The sequence below is a fragment of the Artibeus jamaicensis genome, unplaced genomic scaffold (genome assembly GCF_021234435.1).
Source record: "Artibeus jamaicensis isolate MK-2021 breed Jamaican fruit bat unplaced genomic scaffold, CSHL_Jam_final scaffold_833, whole genome shotgun sequence".
Lineage (NCBI taxonomy): Eukaryota > Metazoa > Chordata > Mammalia > Chiroptera > Phyllostomidae > Artibeus > Artibeus jamaicensis.
This window is the reverse complement of record NW_026522056.1, coordinates 7,720,199-7,732,878: the sequence shown is the minus strand read 5'-3', so window position 1 is coordinate 7,732,878 and position 12,680 is coordinate 7,720,199. Positions and strand designations below refer to the sequence as shown.

General features: G+C 36.6%; 1 protein-coding gene across 1 annotated transcript in view; it reads left to right on the top strand.

The window, feature by feature from the left end:
- Nucleotides 1-12,680, top strand: part of ADAM32 (ADAM metallopeptidase domain 32) — a 119,588-nt gene that overhangs the window by 12,276 nt on the left and 94,632 nt on the right. Inside the window, exon 3 of the mRNA XM_053660079.1 lies at nt 12,221-12,282. Coding sequence (XP_053516054.1) covers nt 12,221-12,282 — 62 coding nt within the window. The remainder of the gene's footprint in view (nt 1-12,220; nt 12,283-12,680) is intronic.

Sequence of the window (12,680 nt, the reverse complement as noted above, 5' to 3'; positions counted from 1 at the left end):
GGGAGGGGACAGGGCTACTGCTTAGGGCTGTGGGGATAATACTACTGCCCTAGTGTGCACAGAGGGTAGAGCACCAATTCCATAAATTATGGTATAATGTGTTTTTCATTTAGCTCAAAATATTGTTAAATTTTCATTGTGATTTTTTTCTTTGATCCATGAGTTGTTTAGAAGTTTGTTGTATAATTTTCATATATTTGAGAATTTCCTAGATGTTTTCTGTTGTTGATACTAATTTAATTCAGTTGCAGTAGCAAACACACTTTTATGACTTTAATTCTTTTTAATTTCTTGACCCCAAATACGGTCTCATGGAGAACATTTCCTATGCACCTGAAAAGAATGTGGATCTCGCAGTTGTTGGGTGGAGTGTTTTCTGTGTCAGTCAGGGTGCGCTAGTTAATGGTTTGGTTGGAATATCCTTCATGCTTGTTGTTTTTCCGTTGAGTTGTTCTACCTGTTATTGTGACTGGAATATTAAAATTTCTGACTATGATTATAAAATTGTCTCTTTCTATTTTCAGTTCTGTTAGTTTTTCCTTCATGTATTTTGAGGATCTGTTAAGAGTTGTGTGTACATAAAAATTTTTAATATTTTTTAATGTATTGACAAGTTTATCTTTATGAAATGTTTCCATTCTAGTAATGTTTATTGTCTTTAAGCTTATGTTATCTAATATTGATACAGCCCCTTTTTATGGTTATTATTGGCACAGCATACATATTTTTCCATTCATTTATTTTGAACCTGTTTGTATATTTGAATCTTAGATGTGTCTCATAAACAGCACATAGTTGGATATTGTTGTACATGCTGTTCTAGTCCATCTCAGTCTTTTTATCGAGGTGTTCAGATTGTTCACATTAAGGTCAGTTATTTGTATGATTGGATTTACATTCACTTTGTAATTTAAAAAATTTATTTTCTTTGTAGTTTCTGTGGTATCACAACATGCATTTTAAGTTATCATGATTTATATTAATATGAACAAATTTAATAAAATATAGAAACTGCTCCTATATAGTGGAATTCTCTGTCCTTTATGCTGTTCTTGTCATATAGGACATCTGTATTTGTATAAACCCACCTATACATTATTGTATTTATTGCTTTTTCCATTAATTAAAAAATTAAAAGAAGTAAAAACATATTCATAATTTAACAAATTAATACAGTGTTTTATATTAACTCATATATTTAACCAGTTGTGGTTCTTAAGTTACCATCTTTCGTTATTTCCTTTCAGCCTGAAGGAATTCCATTAGTATTTCCTGTGGGGCAGGTCTTGTTTCACCTTCATTTTTAAAGGATAGATTTGCTGGATATAGAATTCTTGGTTGCCAGGATTTTTTTTCTTTCAACATTAAAAGATAATAACCTTTTACTGCCTTCTGGCTTTATTATTTCAGATGATCAGTCTGCCATTAATTAAACTGATGCTTCTTTGTATATAATGAGTTGTTTTTCTCTTCATGTTCGGCTTTCAATAGATTGAACATGATGTAGCATGATGTGTATCTTCTTCTATTTTTTTTTCTGTTAGGGATTTGCCAAGGATTTGGATGTGCCTATTAATGTTTTTCATCCAATTTTGAATGTTTTGGAAAGTTTTAAAAATATTGTTTTCTGACTGCCTCTCTTTCTTCCCCTCCTGGGATGCCTGTTACACATATGCAGTGTCAAGGGGTTTTCTATGATGTGTATGCCGATACCCCGTGAGCAGTGTTCAGGAGCTCTACTCGTTCCACATTCGGGTCGAGACTAGTAGTGCGTGCATGTTTTCTCACTTTAACATTCTGCTGTTTGTGTATAACAGTGCATATAAAATATGTTTACATATAAATTAAGCAATATATAGTGTAATGTATAGTATATATTTATATTTTATTTAAATGATATATCAGTATTTACTAATATATAATATGTACTTCATGTACTTATACATTCTATTTTTTCCGTATATATAAAATACATATTTTGCTTATTTATATACAAATAATTTTGTGTAATATGTATACCATTTATATTACATATTTTATATTTATATACATTTCAGTTCTTATATATTTTAGTGTTACTTCAAGTCTGCTGTTATTTCAGGAATGTTTTCCTGATTAATATTTTAATTTTTTTAGAATTTATTTTTTATTGTATTCTTTTTTATTACCCTTTAGTCCCCTCATATTCCCTTAACTCCTGCAGTCACCACAATGTTGTCCATGTCCATGAGTCCTTTTCCCTTTTTGCTCAGTCCCTCCACTCTCTAACCTCCCCTCCCAACTTGGCCACTATCCTGCTCTCCATCTGTGAGTCTGTCTTTATTTTGCTGGTTAGTTCAATTTGTTCATTACATTCCACATATGAATGAAATCATATGGTGTTGTCTTTCTCTGACTGACTTATTTCACTTAGCATAATGTTGTCCAGGTCCATCCATACTGTCACAAAGGGTAAAATTTTCTTCTTTTTTATGGCCAAGTGGTATTCCATTGCATAAATGGTTATATCCATTTACTGATGAACACTTGGGTGGCTTCCATATTTTGGTGATTGTAAATAATGCTTCAATGAACATAGGGACGCTTATGTTCTTTCCAATGAATGTTTTGGGTTCCTTTGGATATATTTTCAGAAGTGGGATTGCTGGGTCAAAAGGCAGTTCCAGTTTTAATATTTTGAGGTATCTTCATATGACTTTCCACAGTGGTCTCACCAATCTTCATTCCCACCAGCAGTGCAAAGTAGCTCCCCTTCCTCCACATCCTCTCCAGCACTTCTTTGATTGATGATAGCATCCTGACAGGTATGAGATGATATCTCATTGTGGTTTTAATTTTTATTTCTTTGATTATCAGATGTTAAACATCTTTTCGTATGTCTGTCAACCATCTTTATGTCTTCTTGATTCCTCCAACTTTGTTCTTCTTTTTCAGGACCTCTGTTGCTATATGGGGCCTTTTGTGGTTACATATAAATTTTGGAAGTATTTTTTATAGTTCTGTGAAATGTGTCACTGGCATCTGGACAGGAATTGTGTTGAATCTATAGATTGATTTGGGTAGCATGGACCTTTTAATCATGTTAATTCTTCCTATCCACGAACACAGTGTGTGCTTAAATTTATTTGTATCTTCTTCAATTTCTTTCTTCAGTGTCTTATCATTTTCTAAGTATAATTCTTTTACATCCTTGGTTAGATTTATTCCTAGGTATTTTATTCTTTTTGAAACAATTGTAAATGGAATTTCTTTTTCTGATAATTCATTATTGGCATGTAAAATGCAATGGACTTCTGGATATTAATTTTGTATCCTGCCACTTTGCTGAAGTCATTATCAGTTCTAGTAATTTCTTGGTAGAATCTTTATGGTTCTTTGTGTACTGTATCATGTCATCTGCAAATAAAGACAGTTTTACTTCTTCCTTCTCATTTGGATGTCCTTTATTTCTTCTTCTTCTCTGTTTTCTATGGCTAGGACTTCCAGAACTCTGTTGAATAAGACAGGTGAAAGTGGACATCCCTGATTTGTTCCTGATCTTAAGGGGAACACTTTTAGTTTCTGCCCATCGAGTATGATGCTGGCAGTGAGTTTGTCATATATAGCCTTTATTATGTTTAGCTATGTTCCTTCTAGTCCCAATTTGATGAGAGTTTTTATCATAAATGGGTACTGGATTTTACCAAATGCTTTTTAAAAATCTGCTGATATGGAAATCACACTACCTTATATCAAACTATGCTATAAGGCCATAGTAACCAAAACAGCATGGTACTGGCATACAAACAGACATATAGATAAATGGAACAGAATAGAGAGCCCAAAAATAAACCTACAACTTTATAGTCAATTAATATTTGACAGCGGAAACAAGCACATAAAATGGGCTAAAGATAATTTATTCAAAATAAATTGAAGGTGGATAAAGAACTTAAATATAAGCCATGACACCATTAAAGTCCTGGAGGAGAACATTGGCAGAAAAATCTCAAATATTTCACGCAGCAACTTTTTACTGGTATGTCCCCTAGAGCAAGGAATATAAAGGAAAGAATAAACAAATGGGATTTCATCAAAATAAAAAGCTTCTGTGTGGCTAAAGAAAACAGTATTAAAATAAAAAGACAACCAACTGTATGGGAAAACATATTTGCCAATGATACCTCAGACAAAGGTTTCGTCTCCAAAATATACAAAGAACTCACACAACTTCACTCTAAGAAGACAAATAACCCAATTAAAAAATGGGAAAAGGACTTGAACAGACACTTCTCCAAGGAGGACATACAGAGGATCCAGAGACACATGAAAAGATGCTCAATATCGCTAGCTATCAGAGAGATGCAAATTAAAACCACAATGAGATACCACTTTACACTGGTCAGAATGGCTATCATAAACAAAGCAAGCAACAACAAATGTTGGAGAGGTTGTGGGGAAAAGGGGACCCTAGTTCACTGTTGGTGGGATTGCAGACTGGTACAACCATTATGGAAAACAGTATGGAATTTTCTCAGAAAACTAAAAATGGACCTGCCTTTTGACCCAGCAATTCCACTGCTGGGATTATATCCTGAGAACACTGAAACACCAATGCAAAAATACCTGTGCACCCCAATGTTCATAGCAGCACAATTTACAATAGCCAAGAGCTGGAAGCAACCTAGGTGCCTGTCAGTAAATGAATGGATGAAAAAATTGTGGTACATATACACAATGGAATTCTATGCAGCAGAAAGAAAGAAAGAGCTCCTACCCTTTGCAACAACATGGATGGAACTGGAGAGCATTATGCTGAGTGAAGTAAGCCAGGTGTTGAAGGACAAATACTATATGATCTCACCTTTAACAGGAAGCTAAACAACAAAACAAACAAGGAAGCAAAATAAGAACAAAGACACCGAAATGGAGAATGGGGGGACAGCAACCAGAGGGGAGAGGGGAGGGAATTTCAGGGGAAAAAAGGGAGGGATTTAGAGGAGCTAGTATAAAGGACACATGAACAACAGCTAAGGGAGGTGGAAATGGGAGGGAGGTGGGGAGCACTGGGGGTGGGTTGGGAAGGGAGTAAAAGGCAGAAAACTGTACTTGAAAAATAATTAAATAAAAAAATTAAAAAATAATTTATTCAACAAATGGTATTGGGAAAATTGGACAAATACATGAAGAAAAATGGAACTCGACCACCTTCTTATACCACACACAAGAATAAATTCAAAATGGATTAAGGACTTAAATGTTAGACCCAAAACCATAAAAATTTTAGAAGAGAACATAGGCAGCAAAATCTTAGACATTACTTATATCAATATTTTATCAGATATATTTCCTTCCCAGGCAAGAGAAACAAAAGAAAAAAATAAACAAATGGGACCACATAAAACTATAAAGATTTTGCACAGCAAAGGAAAACATCAACATAATAAAAAAACAACCTACAGAATGGGAAAATATATTCACCCATACATCTGATAAGGGGTTAATATCCAAAACTTATTAAGTACTTACAAAATTCAGCACCAAAAAAACAACCCAATTAAAAAATGGTCAAAGAACTTGAATATACACTTCTCCAATGATTAATAATATTAAATATTTGTTCATAACATCATTACAAAAATATTGAATCATCACTGCTTATTTTTATACTTATTCTTTTCTAATTTTAATTTTTTTAAATAATTATTTTTTCTATCCTCTATTTTTCTTATAATACTTTCTGTGATGTATGGGATATTATATCTATTTTTAATTTCTGAAATATTTTAAATTTCAATTTTTATTCTGACCTCCGTTATCTCTCTTTTCTCACATTTCCTTGTGTTTAACCATCATACCTATTTATTTATTTTTTTGCTTTTCTTTTGTATCTTCCATGGTTATTTTATTTTAGATTACTTTGTCATATTAGGTGATGGTTTTATCTGACTGGCTGTTATATTTTTGTGGTGTGCCTTTTTTAGATATTTGTAGATTATTTTCATTATTTTTTTACAGTATTTTTGTATGGGTATCAATTGTCTTTCTTCTTTTTAAATGATATGTATTTCTCACACATTATGATGAGATTTCAGTTTCAGTGCTGGGGGTAGACCAGAATATCTTTTCTAGCTTCATTAAACTCTTAGTTTAAGAGTTCCATTCTCGTGTTTTAGATTAACGTATGATTAACACAGGCTCCCTGTGTTACCAGCTCCATAGAGCTGAATTTCTAGAACTCTTCCCCCCAGTATCTCAACACTCTCTTTTGCCTTCAGTGTTTTTTTGTATTATACTATAAGCAAGGCCTCTATCCTTCGGAAAGAAAGATTGTGTTGGATATTTGCAGGACTCTAGAAGACTCAGAACATCCTGCACCTAATCTTCCTATAGACACTTAGGGGGGTCCCTGTTTATTTATCTTTTGCATTTGCTTGAAAATTGGGACATGTGTAGCTATGTCACAGTTTTACAGGTAACCATGCTTTTCATCAAGTGTGGGTTTCACTTTTTTTTAGTGTATTGATAATATTTGTGTTTTAGTATTCTTAGAAATTTTAGAACTCCCCTTTAATTTCTCTCTATCAATAGCTGGTGATATATTCTAAGTCTTCTCTAGGTGTTCCTGTCGTCTCAATTTGCACCCCTCTACTCCCTCCTCCTGTATCATAATCTTTGGTTTATGAGAATACCTTGATGAAGAGTCTAGGTATGATTTTTTAAGAATACTCTAGTTGCTCTATCTCCTTTTAGAAGGATTTGGTGATTTAAAACTTACCCTATCGTCATGATCTTGTCTTGCTTATAAGTCTTTCAATTGTAAAGGGGATTTATTTATCTCAAATTATTTTTCTACCACAGACAGTGATGGTGCTTTACCCTGTTCCTAAAATACCCCTTTACTGGTTGGCTTCATTCCCTCCCTTATCTAGCTATTGTGAGTGCAGCCACTAATGGCCCACTGTAGATTTCCCCAAAAGATTGCCTTGGGGTGTTGGAGCTACTTCATCCAGAGTTCCAGGGGCCAGTGACTCAGAAACTCCAGTTTTCATGTCTCAAGACAAGAGAGGCTCTATAGAACAATTCCTCTCCAGTTCTCTCTGTAGGATGAGGCTGAATTTAGACTTCACTTGAAACTCTATGTTTAATTTTTACTCCTTGCCAATTTTGCTTCTCTCATGCTCCCACTGGTTTCTCCTGATAGCACTTGTTTCCTAAGTCACTTGCAAAAGTAATTATAATTTCAGACTTAGCTTCTTGTGAATTCAGCTAAGACAGTTGGTACCAGAAACGGTGGTTCTAGGAAGCCAACTCTAAAAACAGGACCTGGAGGCACTTTACCCACAATTTAGTTGGTAATGAGGACCTTGTGACTAGTGGCAGATGGAATATTGGTAATCTCTGAAATGTGTAGCAGTGAAATTACCAAGACTTTTTGTTGTAGTGACTGGTGATGGTAAATAAATGGAATAGATGTACTGGCTAGTGCAGTAGTTCATGTGTCTGACAGTTACAGGGGAAACAGTAATTACGAGGATGGTGGAATTGATCAGTATCAATAATTCAATGAAAAGAGAAAACTACAGGCTCATGCTACTTAATCATTAGTTTAAAGTGAAGCTTGAATGTCAGAGGACCTGAGCCTCATCTTTTGTAGCTAAAGGACTTACGTTGTTGGACGCCCAGGACATAGTCGTAAGAATTCCAAGATTTCAAAAGTTAAGTGCTGTCAGCCTGGCTGATGAGTTTTCAACATCTCATGAAGAATATCAGGAGACCTTCACATTTACCTGAGTTGGACAACTCTTTAAATTCATGATTTCACTATATCTGTTCTCTGTCATAACATAGTAAAAGGAATCTGGGTCATCTGGACATTTCAAAGATCATCATGTTGGTTCACTAGACCAGTTACATACAGTTAATTAGACCTCACAAAAAATGGCAAGTACTCCTGATATCCTGGTACAATACATGCCCTCCAGAGGGGGAGAGGTGCACCCCATGAAGATTCAGGGTCTTGATGCCTCAGTGATATGTGGAGGGGTCTAGAGGGTGGTGGCAGCTGTGGCAGTCCCTCCAAAATAAAGACTAGCTATATTTTGTGCCTTTTGTCAATAAGAAAGAGCCACAACACCTGATAGGCCTTTTTTGGTTTTAGTGACAGCAAATTTTTACTTGGAAATGTTACCCTGACTCATTTATTGAATGGTTTAAAAGACTTCCAGTTTCAAGGGCAGATCCAGGTTGCAGTATTGGCATCCCTGTGGCCTGAGCTATATGAACCAGCAGACCCATGGCCCTAGAAGTATTTATGGTACAAATGGGTGCCATGCAAAGTCTCAGGCAAGCCCCAATAGGAGAGTTCTGGTGCAGAATTTTGGGCTTACGGAGCAAGGCTATATTGTCTTCATCAAATACATATGTATCATTCAAAAAGCAGCTCCTGGTATGCTGCTTGTTTTTTGAAAAATACTGTGGAATATGACCATGAGAGAGTAATGACTGTGCAACCTGAACTCCCCATTCTAGACACATTATTAGATTCACCAGGTCATGAAATGGACTGGGCCCAAGGTCAGTACATCTGAGGCGGGGACTGAGTAGGCCTGGAGGGCACCAGTAAGTTGCATGACTAGGTAGATCCTCATGTCATCCACTGTTGTGGCATAAATACCTCTCTGAGCTCATACCTGTGGACTCATGAGGGGTCCCTGTGAGTATGTTATGAAAGAAGAAAATATAAACTGAACTTGGCTCATTAACGAAGTAGCTGGTATATTGGTACGAAGAAAAACTGGATTCTTGTGTCTCTACCCCTCTGGTCAGTGTTGGCTCCTACAGACAGTGGAAGGGGAAATCCTCTCAGTGGGAGAGCCTCAGGTGGTGCACCTGATAGTCCACTTTGTAGTGAGAAGGACGTAGGCCTTCTCACTACAGAAGACAAAAAACCTGCAGAGACTCACGGGCTGTGGTGAATGGTTTGCCTGTTTTGTCAGGCCCTAGAAAGAACACAATTGGAAGATTAGATTGAGGGATCTGGGGCAGAGGCATGTGACTGGACTTATGACGGTTGGTAAAAACTGTAGAGATCTTGTGTTATGTGTGAATACACACCAGAGAGCACTTACTGCGGAAGAGTCATTAAACAAGCGAGTGGTGGATGGTCCATCCATCAGAGCGAAGTCAGCCTCTGTCCTTGGTTGCCCCAGTGCTTGCACAGATGGACGAATGAGACAGCCGTGGAGGTAGAGAAGAAGGCTGCGCACATGTCCAACAACTCAGGCTCTCCTTCACCAAAGCAGCGATCACTGCCACTTTGAATGTCTGATCTATTAGCAATAGAGATCGATGCTCAGCCCCTGATGATAATGGCACCTTCTGTTTGTTTTCATGTTGATTACATTAGACTCTTTCCATTCTGGAAGGAGCCAGGCTTTGTGCTTCCTATTCCTGACACATACTTGTGGGCATGGTCTGCCTGTCCTGTCCACAGTGACTAGGCCAGCATCAGCCTCTGCAGTGTATTGGCCAGCACTGTTACCCGTCATTTCACTGTATGTCTGGTCTGTTGACCTGGGATAAGATCAAGGGCTCTGCTTCATGGCAAATAAAATGTGGTAGTGGGTAAATGACCATGGGACCCACTGATCCCTGTTACATAAGTCATCAACGAGGAGGAGCCAGCCTGATAAAGTAAAGGATCGGTCTCTTAAATGCAGTTAAACTCCAGCTTGGAAGTAGCAGTTGCAAGGAATGACATACTAGAGTATAGTCTATACATGAGACAAGTGGCTGTTATTCAAGGACCACGAAGTGGTGGAAGTGCTCCTGTTCACTGTTACTTTCTAGACTGTGTTTGATCCATTTCTTCCAATTGTATGCGCTGAGGGTATAAGGGTTCTGGATCTTAGATGCTTCTGCCAGGGAACATAGTAAACCTCCCTCTAAATCTAGAGCTACAGCTGCCTTGTGGTTATTTTGGCTCTGTGTCACAGAACTGCAAGAAAAAGAAAGGAATGAAATTGCCGTATTGGCAGGATGATTTACTATGACATCAGGAGGACTTGGGGTGCTGCTGAGTTAGGGAGGGCACGGAGGCAAGTATTTGGCCTTCAGGTGATCCACTGGGGCTTTTCTTACAGCCCCCAGGTGAGTTTTAATTGTAAATGAGAATGTATAGCAAGTGTAGCCTGGCAACTAACTGGCAGCCTAGAACCCCAAGAGATGAAGATCTAGTCACCTGATCAGGCCCGCCCAGTATCTGCCACAGACACATTTTACTTCTTTCTTCAATTCATCTCTGGTTTTGATTTTAAAAATAAACAAAAATTTTTGGAATAATGATAGATTTACAGAAAAATTACAAAGATGCTACAGAGAGTTCCCATACATGTTTACTCACTTTCTCCTAAAGTTACCCTCTTTTATAACTGTGTTGATACATTTGTCAAAACTAAGAAATTAACACTAATGCAGTACTATTAGCTTTATTTTGGTTTCACCAGGTTTTCCACTAATGTGCTTTTTCTGTTCTAGGATTCCATTCAGGGCATTGCAGTTCAGTTAGTCATTATGTAACCCTGGTCTCCTGTGCCCTTTTTCTTGGTCTTTCTTATTTTTCATGATCTTGAAAGTAATTTTGTACAACATCTCTCAGTCCGGATTTCTCATGGTCATGCTGGGGTTGAGTTTTAGAGAAGATTACAGTAGAGACGAAGTGCTCTTCTCATTCCAGCAGGCACGGCAGGGGATGCCTGACATTAACTTGACTTATCACTGGTGGCGGTAACCTTCCTGCTCCTTTTTTGACCACTTATTAGACCCTTTAACAGTCTGCCTTATTGTATTTTTTTATTTGTATAGTGTTTCGGTTGCTTTTTATTGTCACAGTTTCTGGAAGGCTTATCTTTTTCTGTGTCCTGGTATTTGTGCATATTGGTTTTTATATTCTTCAGCTAAGTTTTTTTTCTATGATACTTCAACTCTTGTTTTTCACATGTTATCTTTTGTTGGAGAAAAATCTCTTTGCTCAGGTTCACCGACCTACTGACATTAGAACTTATTGCCATCCATGTTTTAACTTGAGAATAGTGGTGATAGAGTCAAAAAGAATACCAAATTTTGTTCAAGAGTTTTCTGTTGAAAAATATAGGCAATACCTTTTAGGAAATGGTTAAAATAATTTTTGTGCCTACTGTGCTCCACTGATGTAGATATCATCCCAGGGAGGCCAGCTGAGTGGACCTCACCGCACAGCACGTGGGCTCTTCTTCCTGAAGAGCTTGAAATTCAGTTACATGTAGACTTCTAATACTGTATAAATCCCTTCCTGGGCTTACTTGTGTGGAAATAGAACATATTATGTAGTAGATACATGCTAAGATTTTTAAAAACATTACAGCAATGGAGTTTTATTTTGATGAAAAACTTGAGTTTATAATCATTTAGTAAATAAAGAGCAAACACTTCATTTTCCTGTCCCATGTCTCTTAAGAAATATAAAATCATTAGTAAATGGTCATCTGTGAGCAGATTGAGGGTAAGGCAGCCTGGATAATAAACCACCCCAATGTTCACACTCCCTGCATGTGACTTGCTCTAAAAGGGTGAAAACAGCATTGGAGGTAATGGCCCGTTGGACTCTTAACATGTGGGCATTGAATCTCGTTATAATTATTCAAGTAAGTCCAATGATAAATACTCATTTTTGCTCATCACGGGCAGTAAACCATTCGCATTTTACTGAAGGATTATTTGATAGAAGTTCTTAGTTATGTTGTGCTATAAAAACTATAAACAACTATAAAAATGGCTTGAATGGTTCCATTTAACTACCACTTATAAAGTACAACTATAAAATATTGTGCATTTTATCTGGGGTGTGACAAGTATCAATCTAGGCTGAGAGTACCCGAAGCTGCCAATTTCCAACACCTCTGAAAAGATCTAGGTGTGTGACAAAGGACTTTCCCCCATACAAAGAACCAATTTCACAAACCTACTGGTAACCAAATACATCTATGTAGCTGAAACCTCAGGATGCTAGCGTTGTGCTCATTTAAAAAACATTCAGCTGCCTTTGGTCTTTAGAATTTGTATGTTGCAGATTTTAAATCACACAGACTGAGATGTTTTAATCAAGACATTTTAAGCATTGCTTGGAGGGAGTAATATAAAATTGTTGTTTCGCTTATTCAATTATATTTGTGTTCACTCCCAGTTTTTCTGGATTTTCTAGAAACAGATATCCTATATTATTCCAATTGATGAGAAACCATACATTGTGCACCTGAGGCAAAGGTAATTTTTTTCTTTAGTTTTGGATTTCATTTAATTTATATGAATTTGTTTACTTATAATTAAAATGGACTGCTAAAATAATAAATGTAGTTGTTATTACAACTTTTAGTTGTCACAGATAAACAGATGCTCGACCGTGAACTAATTAAATTTTTGGTCCTAATGTCTCAAGTGATCTTTTGTGAATAGGGGGGTTAGGAATAGAAAAAATAGGGACTCACCACCTGAATGTTAATCTCTACAATCTTAATGTGGGGGAACCAGCAGGGCCTATATAGGGTGGGGCAAAGGTGGGCTTACAGTGTAGCATAGAAATGTATGAACAACTATAAACCTACTTTTGTCTCACTCTGTATAATCAAGTGAAAATATCAAAATAAGAACTAAGTCTGTAACGG